The sequence below is a fragment of the Asterias rubens genome, chromosome 4 (genome assembly GCF_902459465.1).
Source record: "Asterias rubens chromosome 4, eAstRub1.3, whole genome shotgun sequence".
NCBI classification, from domain to species: Eukaryota; Metazoa; Echinodermata; class Asteroidea; order Forcipulatida; family Asteriidae; genus Asterias; species Asterias rubens.
This window is the reverse complement of record NC_047065.1, coordinates 3,864-21,565: the sequence shown is the minus strand read 5'-3', so window position 1 is coordinate 21,565 and position 17,702 is coordinate 3,864. Positions and strand designations below refer to the sequence as shown.

General features: G+C 39.8%; 1 protein-coding gene across 1 annotated transcript in view; it reads left to right on the top strand.

Annotated features, from left to right (window-relative positions):
* Positions 1 to 16,665, top strand: part of LOC117288946 (hydrocephalus-inducing protein homolog) — a 72,311-nt gene extending 55,646 nt beyond the window's left edge. Inside the window, exons 64-83 of the mRNA XM_033769823.1 lie at positions 95 to 369; positions 585 to 881; positions 1,177 to 1,337; positions 1,879 to 2,154; positions 2,511 to 2,874; positions 4,032 to 4,197; positions 4,551 to 4,698; positions 5,091 to 5,298; positions 5,661 to 5,885; positions 6,402 to 6,571; positions 7,565 to 7,730; positions 8,444 to 8,749; positions 9,022 to 9,191; positions 9,857 to 9,992; positions 10,240 to 10,533; positions 10,644 to 10,807; positions 11,342 to 11,492; positions 12,190 to 12,420; positions 14,532 to 14,756; positions 14,947 to 16,665. Coding sequence (XP_033625714.1) covers positions 95 to 369; positions 585 to 881; positions 1,177 to 1,337; positions 1,879 to 2,154; positions 2,511 to 2,874; positions 4,032 to 4,197; positions 4,551 to 4,698; positions 5,091 to 5,298; positions 5,661 to 5,885; positions 6,402 to 6,571; positions 7,565 to 7,730; positions 8,444 to 8,749; positions 9,022 to 9,191; positions 9,857 to 9,992; positions 10,240 to 10,533; positions 10,644 to 10,807; positions 11,342 to 11,492; positions 12,190 to 12,420; positions 14,532 to 14,756; positions 14,947 to 15,429 — 4,616 coding nt within the window. The 3' untranslated portion in view covers positions 15,430 to 16,665. The remainder of the gene's footprint in view (positions 1 to 94; positions 370 to 584; positions 882 to 1,176; positions 1,338 to 1,878; positions 2,155 to 2,510; positions 2,875 to 4,031; positions 4,198 to 4,550; positions 4,699 to 5,090; positions 5,299 to 5,660; positions 5,886 to 6,401; positions 6,572 to 7,564; positions 7,731 to 8,443; positions 8,750 to 9,021; positions 9,192 to 9,856; positions 9,993 to 10,239; positions 10,534 to 10,643; positions 10,808 to 11,341; positions 11,493 to 12,189; positions 12,421 to 14,531; positions 14,757 to 14,946) is intronic.
* Positions 16,666 to 17,702: the final 1,037 nt, after the last annotated feature.

The window sequence follows — 17,702 nt, the reverse complement described above, 5'->3', positions numbered from 1 at the left end:
TGTCAAATCTTCGTAATTGTTAATGTGAGCACAACACTTAAGAAGGAAATCTTGAAATTATTTTAAATTATTTTGGTGCAAATTTCTTCCTCAGCTGTTGCATCCAATCATATCCATTTTGGCCACTGCCACATCGGGGAGTCCTATCAGCTGACTTTCACGATGACCAATCACAATGCGACGGATACGGTGCGCTTCCAGTGGCCAGAGCACCCCCAGTTGAAATTCTGTCCCTCGGTTGGGCACCTTCACGGCGGCCTGGCCAAGGATATTGCAGTCACCTTTAAGACGGATTCCGCCGTTGGTCTGCAGGATACTGTGATCAATTGTAAAGTCTGCAAGATCACATTTGATAAGCCGGTGGATCAGGTAAATATGATCTGGTGTGAACGATTAGCAACTTATGCACCCAAATAAAATTCATGGTTTGGACATCTGCACTTGAAGGCTTGTCATGATTAAGTATTAACCAAGTTGTCTGTGAATTTGATTTGCTTCATCATCACACCTATAGATTACACAGTATAAAGCATTTTGTAACTTTAGTAAACTAAGAATTCAAAATCCCCTATTGTGAACACCAGGTACCTGACTGGGACGATAGATTGCGTACAGTCAAGTGGGTAGACATCCCTGTGGCTGCTCTACGACCTCCGACCTCGGGTGACACCCCGGGGAATCGCCCAAAGTCTAACCAAGATGCCAAGAAGGAGGAGAAAGAAACCAAGAAAGAGCACAGGAAGGGCGGGGCTAAGGACAAGGAGGCGGCTAAGGAGGCGGCCATGGAACAGATGGATAAGGAGAAGACAGAGGAGGAGTTGAGACGGAAGATAGCGGCGGGTGAGATAGTCATTGAGGTCCCTAAGCCTGCCAAGAAGAAGGTAATTAAATGGTGCTTTCCATAATAGTTTAAAATTGAGTTATGGTGGTTCTGAAACCAATGCAGTGTTTCAGTCAATAAAAAATCCTGGCCTGGATTTCACAAAGCAATATAAGATTAAATTTAAGATGAGATGTCAATATTACCAAAGTGATGTGATACCACACTTTGCTTTGCAATTACGATGATTCAAGGTTAAGCTCTTGATGACATCAAGCCGAAGAGTGTCAAATCTGACATGCATGGCGCATTATATATTTACATTATTATAATTATTGTTGTTGGTTTGAATGTAGGTTGTTGAGACTGAACTCGAGCCGACCAACACCCCATTGGAGGACACAACACGCGACGTTGAACTTCGCGTCAGCGCGAATGCAGACTATGCCAAGTACAAATGCAAAACTGATGTCATTCACTTCAAAGACACTCTCATGTTCCAAACAAGACAGTTTGTGTAAGTTGAACTTGTTTATTTTACTCTGACCAGATTCTTGTGTTTAGATAAATCAAATTGATCTTTTTGTTTATTACAAGAAATAGGGTACAAAGATAAAGAACTCTGCATTGAACAAAGAAAAATAAGCTAGATTGGGACTTAAACCTGAGCCCTGCACTTTATATCAACTGAGCTATCTATCTAGCCCTTTGTTTGAGGTCTCCCTATTTTGTCAATATCTCTGTTTGGAGTGCCAGTCAGAAGCCATTAAACCTGTAAGTGCCATATAGCCAGGGAACCAAGTTCCATACAACATGGGAAGTGGTAGGGGTGGGAATCATCTGAGGGTGATGTGACGCATAGACAATACAACAAAAATATCAGAAAGGAAAGTTACAAAGAAGCTATTTTTCATCTGATGATACCTGTTAAATAGTGGTGGTTAACTGCTATTGGTCCAGTCAAGTCGATACGTATTGATACACACATTTCCTCAGGCATAATTTCTTATGTAGCTTTAACTCCACTACATGTATTTCTTCATTCTCGATTCCTACAGCTTCCAGCTGACCAACAAGGGCACAGTACAGCTCTCTTACAACTGGCAGGTGGTAATGGAAGACGAGATTCTGCGCCGTAAGTCAGTCAGCTTTGCTGATGAGGACCAGATGAGATTACCATCACGCTGCAGCACGGCAGCTACAGATCTCATGGATGTCTATCCATTCACAGTGATACCTGAGATGGGAACCGTTGGAGTCGGCAAGAAACAAAACTTCACTGTCAAGTTTGCCCCACTGGATATGCAAGACTATGAGGGACGTCTCATTTGCAGGTATGTCCAGATTAGATCAGACCCAAATTTCATGGCTCTACTCACACGGATTTGTTATGCCCTGCCGTGGTCCATAGCAATATGCACATTACAGGGCCCTTTAAGCACATATTTATATTGATGGTCTAGTTGGTAAGATACCGCTCTTGAATGGCAAAGGTTGTGGGTTCCAATCCCACCTGAGTGCCTGTGATTTTGTTTTCACAGAGCTTGGGAAAGTACTGTTGAGTACACAGTGCTCACACATATTGGTGTGTATGTGTAACACATTGATCTTCAAACTCCACTTTTCTTCAAACGTATTTAAAACTAAATAAGATTGTTTACACAAGTTGACGCTTGAATACTTTATCCAGGGTCCCAAATCTTGAAGAGGGTAAACAGGGACCAGTGATCTCGCTCCGCGGTCGTAGCCTCATGCCCTACTGCCACTTTGAGCTAGAAGACTCTGACTACGTCACTGGTTCCCGTCGCAACCCGGAGCTTCGTGGTCCAGGTGGTTCGCCCCCAGGAGCTACCCTTGACCCCAACACCCGGGTGATTGAGTTCACCTCGGTAGGCATCCAGGTGAAGAACCGCAGGAGTTTCTACATCATAAACCCGACCAACTCTCAGTATTCATTCGTCTGGAATTGTGAGGACGAGGAAGATCCTAAGATAGTTAAGCAGTTTAGTTGTGCGACAACAAAAGGGTTCGTGGCGCCAGGTAAAAAGACTGAGGTAAGAATTCTTGTCTTTAATCAATAATAATAGTTGTGGCTTCTTATATAGCGTACATGTCCGTCACCAAGTGACGCTCCTGGCGCTCCTGGCGCTGTAACATACAGTATTTCCCGCCAGATGTTGGACTATGTTTGAATTATGAGACCTAATTCTGGTAGCACCATGTAATGCTTTACAAGGTGCTGTTGGGCAATTGGCTGCCGATCGGACCAGGAACACGGGGGCGAACCCCTTCTCTTTTTGATAAGTGCACTGGGTTCTGTAACACGCATTACAAACCCACCTGTTCAACTGATTTGCTTGCTTTTATTTATTCTTTGCTCTTTGTTTATTTTGTGTGTACAGCGCTGTGGTACTTTCCCCTGTTAGTTAGAGCGCTTTATAAATACCTTGTATCATTATTATTATTATGGGATCAACAGCTTAACGTCCCATCTGAAGGACGAAGCAATGGTTAAGTCTCTTGCTTAAGGACACAAGTGTCACGGCTGGGAATTGGAACCCACACTCTGTTGACCAGAAACACCAGAGTTTGAATTCAGTGCTCTTAATCGCTCGACCACGACACTTCCATCGGATGTTTCTTTATGTAAAAATATTTCTTCATATAAAAATATACTGTAAATATACTGTAAAACAATCTATGATTGATCCAAAAAGTATTAAATCGATGTAGAAGTACTTATACAAGAGCTCTCATCTACCAGTTCCTGACCTATTTTATTCTCACTATGGTCAGTCAGCAATTAATGCTCTCTTTTTATACCAATAACTTAATTTATTATTATTACTATTTATCAATATGGCTTTGTATTGTTTGGAAATGTTTACGAAGTATGAAAATAGATGTGATTTTTTTTTTTTTTTGATTTAATTTTTAATCATTTGCATTTTCCTATTTCCAAGCTAATTTTATTATGGGAAGGTGTTTAACTTTGTCAATGTTTGAACCTTTTTTTTCTTCTTTTTTCTCGAAATTTTGGGTGGGTCTGTCAAAAGAAAAACTGAAAATCAAATTCAGATTGTAGATGTGGGAGGACAATTTCAACTCGGGAAACCCAGTGCAGATTGGACAAGGATATACTTATGTTTACAAAAGAAGAGTTTTCAAGTTCATTTTGAGATTGACATGGTTTTTAACTTTTCTGTTCCAGATCAGCTTTGACTTCACCCCATCCCAGCTGGGCATCGTTGAATCTTTCTGGCGCTTTACCATCCCTGAGCAGAACATCCTCGTTCCATTTCTCCTGGTGGGTGACGCTAAGGAACCTGCTGTAGCCACTGATCGATCACACATCAACTTCAAGTCATTACTGCTAGGTGAGAAATGTTGACTGATACTTTTCAATTCTAATAAACAATGAATAATACTTTCAATACCCGTAAAGATGCGAGGTAAATCTTCTCTCAAATCTCAAATGTCAAAGTGCTTACCAAAAACCTTCAAATGCATATCAAATTGTGTCAGGAAGTTTTTTCTTCTCATTTTGATGCTGGTCTTGTACAAATATTTCTGGTCCAGTAAACGTTGGAGTCAGTCCAGTGGTCTTGTGGACCCCCTTCCCCCATTTTACAGCTCTGGAAATATATGGACTTAAAAAACAGTCTAGAATGATCGGAAATACTTTTTTTTTAGTCTGAGAATCCTAATTTGACTTTTACCTTCCTTATAGGTAACCAAGCTAATGAGAGGATTCAGCTAATCAACAATGAGAGTCGACCTTTCACCTTTGACATCTCTGAAGCCTCATGTCACTCTGAGGCATTCTCATCCGAGTTAAGCGTTACTCCTAAGGAGGGAATCATTCCACCGTTCGGAAGGTTAGTTTAAAAAATAACAACTAGTTCTTGTGCAATGCATTTTACAACAACTTATCGATACACTTTACATTAGTGCCTTGGTCATTGGACCAATTACATTCCTTTAATCTTTCTCAGCGTCTTGGGGAGTTTACAGACTGGGGTTGCCTTGGCGCTCCAAAGCTAACCAGGGAAATTTTGCTTGTGCACGTGTGTATTCCACGTTACTAGGCATGCAGTGCTTACACAGCTAGGACATAAATTTGGTTGGGTCGAAAGGGCAGAATTCTGCGGTAAGCAGAGATGTGACGAAAACTAAAGCTGACCTAATATAATAACTAATTTGTCCTTTCATAAATGAAATCTGTTTAGTTTTTTAAAAAGAAAGTTTCACCCCCCCTCCCTCAACTCAGGATTCCAATCGACGTCTCCTTCACCCCTCATGAAGAGAAGGTAGTTAACTTCAATGTAGAGATCAACATCAAGAAGAAGACGCTGCCGATCTACCTGAACGTCAAGGCCGAAGGCTATTCCATGAACGCAAAGGTCCTCTGTGAAGATTCCACTGGCAAGAATGTAGAGCTGTCCTCTTGTGGAGTTAATGAGATCAACTTTGGAGAGGTACATTTTTAAAACGAAATCTTTGGTCTTGTAAAATGAAAGATATGACACAATGCTTTCAAGCTAAATTCAACATTTGATGGGGCTGAACTAGTCCACGACTTTAGAACAATCTCTTTGTCCATGGCGCTGCCAATCAACTTTAGAACATGTCTCCAGGAAACAACGAGACTAACTATTTAGATCTGTTCTAAGCTTTGAATTTAATATTTGTTTATTTTGAGTGTTATTGCCTTGCTCTAGCTGCTAGGATATGTGTTCTCTATAAGAACTCAGTTTTGTATGTTGATGATCAAAGAGGGAGAAGTAGTGTTAATTTTTTTGTTATAATTTGTGTAACTTTTATGTCTGTAATTTTTCAGGTGGAAGTAAATGAGAAGGCAGTTCGTTCCATCTTCATCGTCAATGCTGGGAAGTTCAACTTTGACTATGAGTGGTCAATGAAGGAGCGATCTGGCAAGGCAATGAAGATGGTCAGCATCTCCCCAGAGACTGGGTCTGTACCATGCAGCGACCGCAAACGATGTGTTCTGGCATTTAAACCACCCCACAAGACATCGATACGGGGATGTGAATTTCTGCTGAAGGTATATTAACATCGCTGTTGATCTTATTTCAATTTATTTAAAGACACTTGACACCTTTGGTAATTGTCAAAGACCAGTCTCCTCAGTTGGTGTATCTCAACATATGCACAAAATAACAAACCTGTGAAAATTTGAACTCAATTGGTCCTCGAAGTTGCGAGATAAAAATAAAAGAAAAAACACCCTTGTCACGTAAAGTTGTGTGCATTCAGATGCTTGATTTTGTGACCTCAAAATTCATCTGAGGTCTTGAAATCAAATTCGTGGAAAATTACTTCTTTCTCAAAAACTACTTTACTTCAGTGTGAGCCGTTTCTCACAAGGTTTATACTATCAACAGCTCTCCATTTCTCGTTACCAAGTAAGTTTTTATGCTAATAATTATTTTGAGTTATTGCCAAAAGTGTCCACTGCCTTTAGGCAAATCAGAGTCGGCCCTCAACTTTCTTCCCAAATCCTCATTCGTCAGTCTTTGACCAAATCTTTGACTCAATTTCCATTATCGATCCTGTTTAGGTGACTAACGGTCCCAGCTACCAGATCACTTTAGCTGGTCAAGGAGTGGCCCCGGGTCTTCATTTCTCCTTTACCAAGTTTGACTTTGGGCCTTGTTTCATCCATCGAGCTGGAATGCCTACCTTGTCCAACCTTCTGACAGTCACCAACAGGGATAGTAAGGCTATCAGGTAATATTTCCTTAGTAACCTTTTCATTCCATTAGTAAGACGTACTTATTGATCTGTTTGGCGTGATAAAAATATTGTTAGTGGAGCAATATTTAAAATGTGCCAAGTCTGTCATAAATGACACTCCTGTCACCAAATTATCAAATCTGGCATTTCTGGAGGAGAATGCTTTTATTAGACAAAGCAACTATAATACAACACCTTGAAAGAGATACAAGGTGGCGCAGATTGCTGTTGGACCATGCCAGAAACACTGGGGCGAACCCCTTTTCTTTGCTATAAATGTACCGAAGACAACACCTTCAAAGACATACAAGGTGGCGCATATTGCTGCCTGACCATGTCAGTAACACTTGGGCGAACCCCTTTTCTTTGCTACAAATGTACTGAGTTATTCTATCAGCATTATACAACACCAGTAAAAAGCAATAATGGCCAAGTGTCCTGCTGAATTTCATAACGGCCAAGTGTCCTGCTGAATTTCATAACGGCCAAGTGTCCTACTGAATTTCATAACGGCCAAGTGTCCTGCTGAATTTCATAACGGCCAAGTGTCCTGCTGAATTTCACAAATGTCAAGACCATACATAACGGCCAAGTGTCCTGCTGAATTTCACAAATGTCAAGACCAGGGCCCAATTTTATAGTGCTGCTTAACGGTAAGCAAATTTGCGTGCTTACTGTAGCAGAAAAATTTGCTTAAGCCTTAGCGTATTTCAAAGGTTAGAAGAACAATTGGGCGGCCATATTGCGCGTTTACCGTGGATTTGCATTGTGACGTCATTTATTTTCGTGCTGTAAGCACCGGAAGGTTAGCATGCCTTTTCGTGTGCTTACGGTTAGCAGCGCTATGAAATAAAAATTGCACAGTAAGCACAAAATCGGCCGGTAAGCAGCGCTATGAAATTGGGCCCAGGTCTCAAACCAACACTCTGCTGATCAGAAACACCAGAGCTTGAGTTAAAGAAATGTACATTTTGATTTGTATTTTAGCATTGACTGTCTGTATACCAGTACGTCCCATCTGGAGGTGCAGTTCTCAGCGTGTGTGTTGCAGCCAGGAGATAGTCGGGATGTTCACCTCACTTTCTACCCACGAGAAGCCATCAAGTACAGAGAGATGGTCATCTTTGAGCTCAATGGACTGTCTCGTACTCAGGTATTTTAGTTTTAAGAGCTAAAAGTGATTTTCAGTTCCATTGAACAAGATTTCAGTAAGTCGGTGAAGAATGGTTGCTACAGCTAAAAAAGACCAACACTTCATCTGTTTTTGATTAAAGCATACTTACCTGAAGGCAAGTTTGACTCTCCTAGTTTCAAAAATAAAAGTAAAAAGAAATCCCAGAACAACTTGTGTGATTTTAAAATGTTTCAGTGCAATCACCTTTTTATATTGTATAATTATATTTTTATCGTTGGCAGGGGTCTGGTTTTACACATCATTTGATGACAGTTTTATACTTTTGTTTTAACCTTGACAGCCCCTGTACAACTTGTAACTATTGTGTATGTCTAAAGATTTAAAATAAAAATAAAATAAATAAAAAACCTTTTGAAATTGTCAACACTCACCTCATATAAAACAAAAAATTACATTCAATCCATCCCTTCATTGTTTATGCGCTCAGAAGTTCTCTGAACATTGAAATTGTCACACTAACTTCATTTGAGACAAAAAAAGACGTTTCGTCCATTCCTTCATTGTTTATGCTCAGAAGTTCTCTTGACAATTTTTCTCTCATCGGACTTCCTCTGAGCATTTGTCTTTCATCTTTTTATTTACTATCTCTGTTATTAAAAGCCAAAGTTATTATGTTGTTTGTTAGAAGTTGATGAGCAATTTTCGATCTATCACTTTGTTCTTTTACACAGGTGGAAATTCTTGGAGAGGGAACAGAGATGAGGGTGGAAGTAGCCAATCCCAAGGATAGACTGGTCAACTTTGGTGCCCTCCGTGTCGGCGAGTCAATCAAGCGCACCGTCCCGGTGATCAATAACAGCCCTGCCCCTCTTTCCTTCACCGTGGTCATTACGCCCCTCAGCTCTATCCTCCAACAGCTGCCCAATGTCCTCTCTCTGGCCCCTACCAAAGAGATATATCTCAAGCCAAAGGGAGGCACTTGCAACCTGGATCTTGTCTTCACGCCAAAGTGCCGTATTCCACAATTCACCGAGGAGGTAAAAGCCAGATGTTTTGTTTTCACTGAGTATAAATGTCAAAAATGTACCATTTCAGTTTCCATGGTGCTAGTTTAAATCATTCATGAGTTGCCAGATGAACATGATGGGTTATTTCAGCCGCTTTCTTAGATGGCATTTGAAATTCCTGATGGACAAAGATAAGAACTGCATACTGTTTGTTAATATTTTGCCTGAAAGTTGTTGGTGTTAAACGCAAGGAAATTAGTTTGAAATATTCAGCCTTTCTGCCATTTTGATCTTGTTTCCAGGTGATGTTAGAATGTGCTGGCTTATCACAACCATTGTTTGTAGTGGCCGGCTCTTGCCAGGGGATTGACATCAGCCTTGATCAGGAGTCCATACCATTCGGTGCCGTGGTACAACGTAGCAGCACTACGCGCAAACTCCTCATGTATAACACAGGAGACATAGGAGCAGGGTAAGTTCATATTACTGTCCAAAAATAACACACAAAAAGAGGTTTGGTTAAATTTATCCCTGATTTATGCATTGCTACAAATGTAACAAAATCCATCGTTGGGATAAGGCATATAATAAAGCGCAAAAGGGTTAAACTCATTCATAAATAATGGTGGCATGGGTGGCAATTGCTTGCCCCTCAGCACTGTAGCCCTGGTTTGATTCTTGGCTTGGGCTCAAATTATTTCAAGTTTACCCAGTCAGTTTATACCCTTGTGGCTTATTATTAACTTGTTACTTGTTATTATTACTTTTACAGCTGACAAGGGGCCAATTTCATAGAGCTGCTTAAGCAAAAAAATTGCTTAAGCACGAAAATAGATTGTTTATGTTACACATGTTACTGGCCAAAATTTCATGCCATATACATTGCTTATGACTGGTATTTAGCTGTTGTTTACTTAGCATAACAATTGAGTGGAGTCTTGGCTGGTAATCTGATTTTACTAAGCCAGGTTTTTGTTTGCTTAAGCAAAACTTTGTGCTTAAGCAGCTCTATGAAATTGGGCCAAGGTTTGCCCTTAATTTTACAAAGATGAGCCAGCGGTACAAGTAGTTGCTGTTTGACTCAAATTGTGTAAGACTTGAACAGATTTCTGATTCATTGTATCTTATGTTTTGTAGGTTCAAGTGGAACAGTGATAAGTTTGGTCCAGACTTTTCAATCAGCCCAACGGAAGGTTATATCTCCCCTGGTATGACCGTACCACTTGAAGTCACGTTCTTCCCGAAGGAGCTCAGTCAGGATATCCGATATGACGTAAGTCTTCTAAATTTCAAGTCTAAAGCGTTCTGTAAAAGACAAAGTACTGTGTTGGTATTTATTGTAAATAAAAGTATCTGAAGCTAAAAGTTCAGTCCAGCACTAATACTTCGAAACACTTTTCGATCTGCAATACAGTATTTGAATGGCCGTTCCAAATTACTGCACAAAACTTTTTAAATGTTGTAGGCCTATGCCTTTGCTGATGATTTACAAAATAATTGAGTTTGGGGTTGCTTCATAGAAATTACGCTGCCACATCGAAGGAGGGCGCCCCCTACGCCTTGTCTTGACGGGGATGTGCGTCGGCAGCCAGCCCCAGAAGGAGGTCCTCCACTTCAACACGCATGTCCGGGTGAAGGACACACGCAGTCTGACATTGCACAACCGCACTAACCTACGCTGGGAGCTGCGACCGGTGATTGAGGGCGAGCACTGGGCTGGAGCGGACACTATAGTGCTAGAGCCACAGCAGAGCAAGCCCTATGAGATGACCTATAGACCTCTCATCATGACAGCTGAGAGCAAGAAGCATACGGTACTAAAACTCTCTTATTATCAGATTCTACAATTAATAAATCATAAACAGCTTCAGAAGGTCTTCAGGCAGCAAAGCAATACATTTGTTTGTTTTTGACCCGTTTGTAGGGGACAGTGTTCTTTGCACTTCCTGATGGTTCAGGTCTCCTGTACAATCTGACTGGTGTATCTGAAGCACCTAAAGCAGCAGGTAGCATCACTAGAGAAGTACCCAGTAAGACACAGTATACTGAGCAACTATCTGTCTCTAACTGGCTCAAGAGACCACAGAGGTATGTTAACACAGTCTCAACATTTACATTTCTTGTATTGATCCTTGTTTGCAAACTTGTAACATCACTGCGATGTACTGTCTTGTAATTTTTCAACAATGCCACGAACTCACACTAACGAAGATACCAGTAAAAAGTAGCAATCGGAGAAAACGACTGTTAAAGTTCAATGCGCTTTTAAATCAAAATTGCCTGCGCTAGACTCAAGACTGGCGTCAGTTCGTAGAAATGTATTTTTTTTCACTTTTGATGTTTGTGTGCACCATGTGCTGCAATGGTAAATTGAACCTTTGTGTCAGTCCAGGCAAATTGTCAGTTTCTGTGCCAAGCTGCCTATAGCCTCTTCATCTTGATTAAAAAAGTAAAACTCCTGAAGCGTTGAAACTTCATGAAACTGCAGGCCTCATTTAACATTGTCTTAACGTGGTAAACAAAAGAAAAGAATAGGGGGTTTGAACACAATGTGTCAGTGTGTGATGTCAGTGAAGAGTTGTATCCCATACATGTCATACTATGTTTGGTTTTCCCTCATAGATTCAAAGTCCTTATTGAGATGATCAAACCAGACAAGCTGGATACAGCAACAACCCTGAAGGGTCTGGATTACATTGATGTTCCTGGCTTGAGTAAGAGAGAATATAAACTAAACTTCTTCTGTCATAAGGAAGCTTCATACTCAGCTAAGGTAAGGACTAAAGATTGGGCAACGAATCAGACTCGTCTTTGAATTGATTCTCTTCAATCTGACTCAGCTCAAATATAACATCTATAGTTTTAGTTTTGTCTTTTATGGCTTGAAATTTACACTGTACCTCTGGCCTGAAGCGTTGTATTCTAGTAAACTCACGACATGACAAGTCTGGTGGTCTTGTGTTTTTCATTTGAGAAATAATACTCTAATATGTCAAAACAAAAGATGCTCAAATTTTGACTCTTTGTCTAATGTAACAAATAACTTTCGGTTTCAAAAGATTAATGCTTGCATGGGTGCACAGCTACAACCATTGGTGCACATTTGTTTTCCTAGTTTATGCACAAAGGCTTAAAAAACACTGATGTAGCAGTTACCTCAATGTTATTTATATATCAATTTACCACCACTGTGTCAATGATGGATCAAAGGTCCTTGAATTTGTCAAATACAAGATCTGCAAAGAGTTACTCAGTATTTATTTGTTGTTCATTTGGTGACTTTGTAACAAAAAGGATCAGCACCCATAATTGTGGCAGTTCACCTACATGTATATATTACAAATGAGATAGAACTTCCCTTAATCTCGCATGTTCAAAACTGGTCAGTAAGCAATAATAAATGTCGTTATCTTCTTCTTGTATAACTCAAGTTCCTGAAGACATATTCTTTCCTCCCTTTTCCCCCCTAGGTGATCTTCCGCAATGAGGTAACCGGTGAGTTCCAATTCTATTACGCCACATTCAAGAGTACCGCACCCGGCGTGATTGACACCATTGAGATGACAACACCCGTACGGCTCAGTACGTCTCATACCATCTCATTGGACAACCCTCTCAATCTACCGGTGACCTTTACAACCAACTGCCCCGTTGCTGACATTATGCTCCCACCTCAACTTGTGGTGCCTCCTCAGTCAGAGGTAAGACATGATCAAATAGAAACTTACCCCCCCCCCCACCCATCTCACAGCAAAATTCCCTGTTTCTTTGATACCAAACTTGTTTGAAGGCTCCCCTGAACTAATCTCTTGTTTCAGTAATACTTTTTAAGGCCTCTCTTGATGTCGGTCTTGCAGCCAATTTGACGAAGTCGTAGCAAAAATGTATCAAATTTCTCTTGCATGACAAACCAAGTATAGTCAGAGTTGTGTGCTTCGTACACGTATAAAAGAGCAAACTCTCATCTTTATAACCTATGTGAGATTGTCTTGTCTAGCTTTTGTCACTAGACATGCTAGAATAGATGTGATTGGTCAATAAATGGAGAGAGAGGAGGAGGGGAGCTGCATTTTTTGTTTACTTTCCTGAGAAGTTTAATTGTTTTTACATTCTGCCTTCTCATAAAAAACCATGATGGGCTCCGAATTGTGGCACTGCAGACCTGCCAACCTGTACGCATTTTGTGACCATGCACGCATTTTCACCCCTGAGTACGGTGGTACGAGATATTCTGCAGAACGTACGCAAAAAGCTATATCTATATCGCGATCGCGGTGTTTTAAAACTGCAGCACGAACGGACAATTTTGTTCTCAATTTAATCAATTGTTATTCGTTCGACCCAAAGTGCAAAAACAACAGATCAAAAACACCCCACATCTGAGTGATAATTATGCGCTTCGAGAAAAAAGAGGTTGTGCTTAGAATTTTTTTTTAAAATTCTTACTCCCGCTGGAAAACTAATAAACCAATGCGTAACAGAGGGGGTGGGAATGGCGCATACCAGTTTGGTCAACCTGGTATAGTACATGTACAGCCTTATGCATGGATGTACATGTACATGTACGTGCACACAACGCACGTGTTCGGCTCGAATTCGTTCGGCGTCGCCGTGTGTTTATACTATGCAACATGGACGCCGATCGAAGGCGAAGTGTCAGTGATGGGGGAAAAAGTACTCCTCCACCCGGAAAAAAGAGAATGCATGCTCCGAAGAAGTTTCTTCCTAAACGTGGAAAATAATGCATTTTGCACAGTGCACGTGTGCAGTCAGCAGTGCACACACTTCATTTGATTAAGACATCTCACTCAAAGAGCGGCAGCAGTTTAGGTCAGGAGGTAGTCATGTTATTATTTACGTCACGATTTTTCCCAACTCCCGAGAATTTGGGGAGAATAATGGGAATTTAATGGCCTGTAATCTTTGTATAAGCCTGATAAGGGAAACAAATGATGAATTGAAGCATGCCTGAATTGAAGTGGAACTGGAAAACTCTACGGTGGGCTTTCGTTTTTTCCGTTTACTGGGCAACCAAAGATGGATACCAAGTTATAATATTTGCATGCCGAGTTTAAGTTACTAATAATTTAGGAACATTGTTCAACAGAGCTTGTCAATGAAATTAATATATGTTATGGATCAGAAATGTGTCAAAATGGGCTCACCGCCCGTAGGGAAACCCCTGGCCAATTTTTTTGTGATATTACAAAAACAAATTTAAAAAAAAATTTAAAAAAATGCCCCTTCAGTTTTAAATCCTTGATCTAGGCATTTGGAACATAGTTCCAGCAGTCAACTGGTTATTTCTTTTTTTTTTTTTTTTCAGACTGTTAAGGTCACATGCACAAAAAGTCAGAAAAGGCCACATCAACCACCCCTTAGATAAACACTGATATCATGATACAACTTTTTGTTTTATGAAGTAGCCTGTATTTTGTGTGATTATGATATATAATTACATTAAATGAATGGTTCATCTAAAATGAAGTGGTCCATGGTTTTTGCTGACTGACCGTAAGCATTGAGCCATATGCCGTTGTGCACTGGGCGATCATGTTTATGCCGTTGCGATAATGTGGTACTCAAATTTTTTTTACAAGGTTGGCAGGTCTGGCACTGTCTTCAATATTCTAAAGCTTAAAACAAGAGCAACGAATAACAAAGCTTACCAGTTTTTTTTTTCTGAATAGGACTGTTTATTGTGAAAAGATACATGCAAGTCTGAACATGTCTTTTGCAATCCAAGATAAACTTAATGAATTGAAAAACTCTCTCTATTTACAACACTCTTTCCTGTTGGTCTACTTCCCAGGGATCTCTGAGCTTTGAGTTTCTACCCTTGAAGACCGGAGTCACCAACAGCAAGTTGCAGCTGAGTAGCGCAGAGCTTGGCATGTTCCAATACGACCTTCAGCTCACAGCGACTGCAGCAGGGCCAGAGAAGGCGGTGTACTTCAGGGCGCCGCTGGGTGGCGGGCAGCAGCAGTCGGCACACTTTGTCAACTTTGCCAAGCTCAAGACTGAGTACACATGCAAGGTAAGGGGTGTGGCAACCAAGCAGTCAAAGTTATGGTGTTGTTGGCAGTTGAGAGTTGGTTCAAATCCTGATTTGGACATGTTTGTCATTGAGGAAGGCACCTATAAACCATAATTGATTCTGAACTTTTTGTTTTGTTCGTTTCTTTATCTTAACATTTGTTTGTTTGGTTTTCACTTCACAATAACAGGTTGACAACAGTGACTTCCACACTGATAAAACCATCACAGCAGCCCCGGGGTCAAGTGGAGGTTCAGAGGTTGGTATTGACATCACATTTGAGCCGTCTCGTCTTGGAGAGACAAGAGGGAACCTAGTCATCAACTCCAGCATGGGCGGAGAGTACATCTTCCCTCTGTTTGGCACCTGTATCCCACCCAAGCCTCAGGGTCCTTACAACATCAAGGCCAACTCTACAACCTCTATCCCATTCCGTAACGTCTTCCCCCACACCACAGCATTCACCTTCCAGGTGGATAACCCGGCATTCTCATGCAAGCCAGGGGAGAGCATCCGGGGGAAGAAACAGCATAACATCATCGTTGGGTATGAGGGTAACCCTGACCCCTCCAAGGCACCCAAAATGGGTAAACTGGTTGTTACTTGTCCCAGATCAGCTGGAGGGAACGCTAATGTAGCCTGGACCTTTTATCTCAAGGGTATAACCCCTTAAACACCAACCACTTCAACTGTCAAATTTGAGAAGTTATAAATCGCAACGCCAGTGCAAAAAACATTGTATCTTGATGGTGCAATAGCTTAAAATCTTGCACAAAAAACTGCTTGGTGCCTATTAGATTTGGTATATACATCCAGATTTATTTGTAGAGATAAAACGTTTTGACACCTTTAAACTGGTGTGTAATGAATGCAGATATTTTTTCAAAGACTGAATCTCCTAGGGGTTGTATTTCAACATATTTTGACACAGATGCTTTTTATTTAATTTAATAGTTAACATAAATAAGATTTCGTAAAAAGGTTTTAGCTGTCTAGAAAAAGGCATTTCTTACAATAGAAACTTACCAATCTGTTTTAAAATGACCGGCAAAATATATGAAAGACAGTCAAAAATTATTATTATTTTGCAAACTTTTTCAGAAAGGTTTGATCAACACATTTCATTCAACCAATTCTTGCTATCTCTATGAAGCAATTTTTTGTGAAGTGGGCATGGCTAACAGTGAATTTATGTCACACTTTGGAACAGGAGCACAATGATATCATATGCATTCTCAACCGATTATAATGTTGTTATAATGAAGTGTTGAATTTAAATATTATTTGTAGATGTATTTTTGAAGTGATATTACAGGAGTGTTCAAAGTGCTGTACAGGAATAGCCAAAAAATTACCAGAGTGTTGTGAATATGAAGTGCATAAGACTTTCCCTAAAAATGGTGAGGAATGGGACGCCCTGTTATATTGATGAGACCACCCTGATATTGATGGGAATTGTGTTTAAAAGTTTGGGACCAGCCATTAGATTGTAAAATATTGCTCCCTGAATACCGGTATTGGTGTATGTTGTAAATTATATCGTTTTTCATGTAAAGATATTAAAGTTTGGAATACAATTTATACAATGTCACAATTAAATGATTGATCTATGTAGATATTTTAAAAGTTATTAAAGTTGCTTCATACAGCACAGCCTGTACCATCCGTCCAACAAAGTACAATGTTAAGTTTAGAACTAAAAAAATAAAAAATAATCAACTTTACAATAAAAATATTTTCATTATATTAAAAGGATAGATAAGATTTAAATTTCCGTCCAAGTATTTTCCATTCCACCTGTTTTCCTATATTATTGACTTACCACTTTGTGATGTATTTTTAACAGACAAACTTGTAAACAATGTGTGATTTGAGTAATTAAATGAGTGCTTTTGTTTTATCACATGAACCATTACTGACTTGCATTTGAATTTGTTTCAAAGGGACAGGACCTCATATAAATATTTGTATTCATTTCAAAATTTTACCACAAATTTTGTAACCTGCCTTTAATGGCAGGTAAATCCAGCAGTTCTTACCAAATTTTGCTTAAAATTTAAAAAAATCACAATGGGTAAGTCCAGCAAATTAACCAGTGTTTGCCTTAAACTGAAAAAAACTACAAGGGGTAAGTCCAGCAGTTCAGTCAAATTTGGGCTTAGAATAGAAAATATCACATGGAGTAAGTCCAGCAGTTTTATCAAATTTGTGCATAAATTAGAAAAAGAATCACATGGGGTAAGTCCATTAGTATTTTGCTTGAAATTTAATAAATCACAAGGGGTAAGTCCGACAGTTTACAAATTTGACCCTAAAATTGAAAAATATCACAAGGGGGTTAGTCCAGCAGTTTAATCAAATTTGGGCCTAAAATTGAAAAATATGCAAGGGGTAAGTCCAGCAGTTTAATCACATTTGGGCCTAAAATTGAAAAATATCGCAAGGGGTAAGTCCAGCAGTTTAATCAAATTTGTGCCTAAACTATAAAAAAATCACATGGGGTAAGTCCAGCAGTATCTTGCCTAAACTTGAAAAAGATCACAAGGGGTAAGTCCAGCAGTTTAATCAAATTTGGGCCTAAAATTGAAAAAAATCACAAGGGGTAAGTCCAGCAGTTTAATCAAATTTGTGCCTAAATTATAAAAAAATCACATGGGGTAAGTCCAGCAGTATTTTGCCTAAAATTGAAAAGATCGCAAGGGGTAAGTCCAGCAGTTTAATCAAATTTGGGCCTAAATTTGAGGAAAAAAACAAGGGGTAAGTCCAGCAGTTTAATCAAAATTGTGCTTAAATTAAACAAAAATCACATGGGGGTGAGTCCAGGAGTTTCATAAAATTTCTGCCTAAATTTGAAAAAGATCACAAGGGGCAAGTCCAGCAGTTTAATCAAATTTGTGCCTAAATTATAGAAAAATCACATGGGGTTAAGTCCAGCAGTTTGATCAA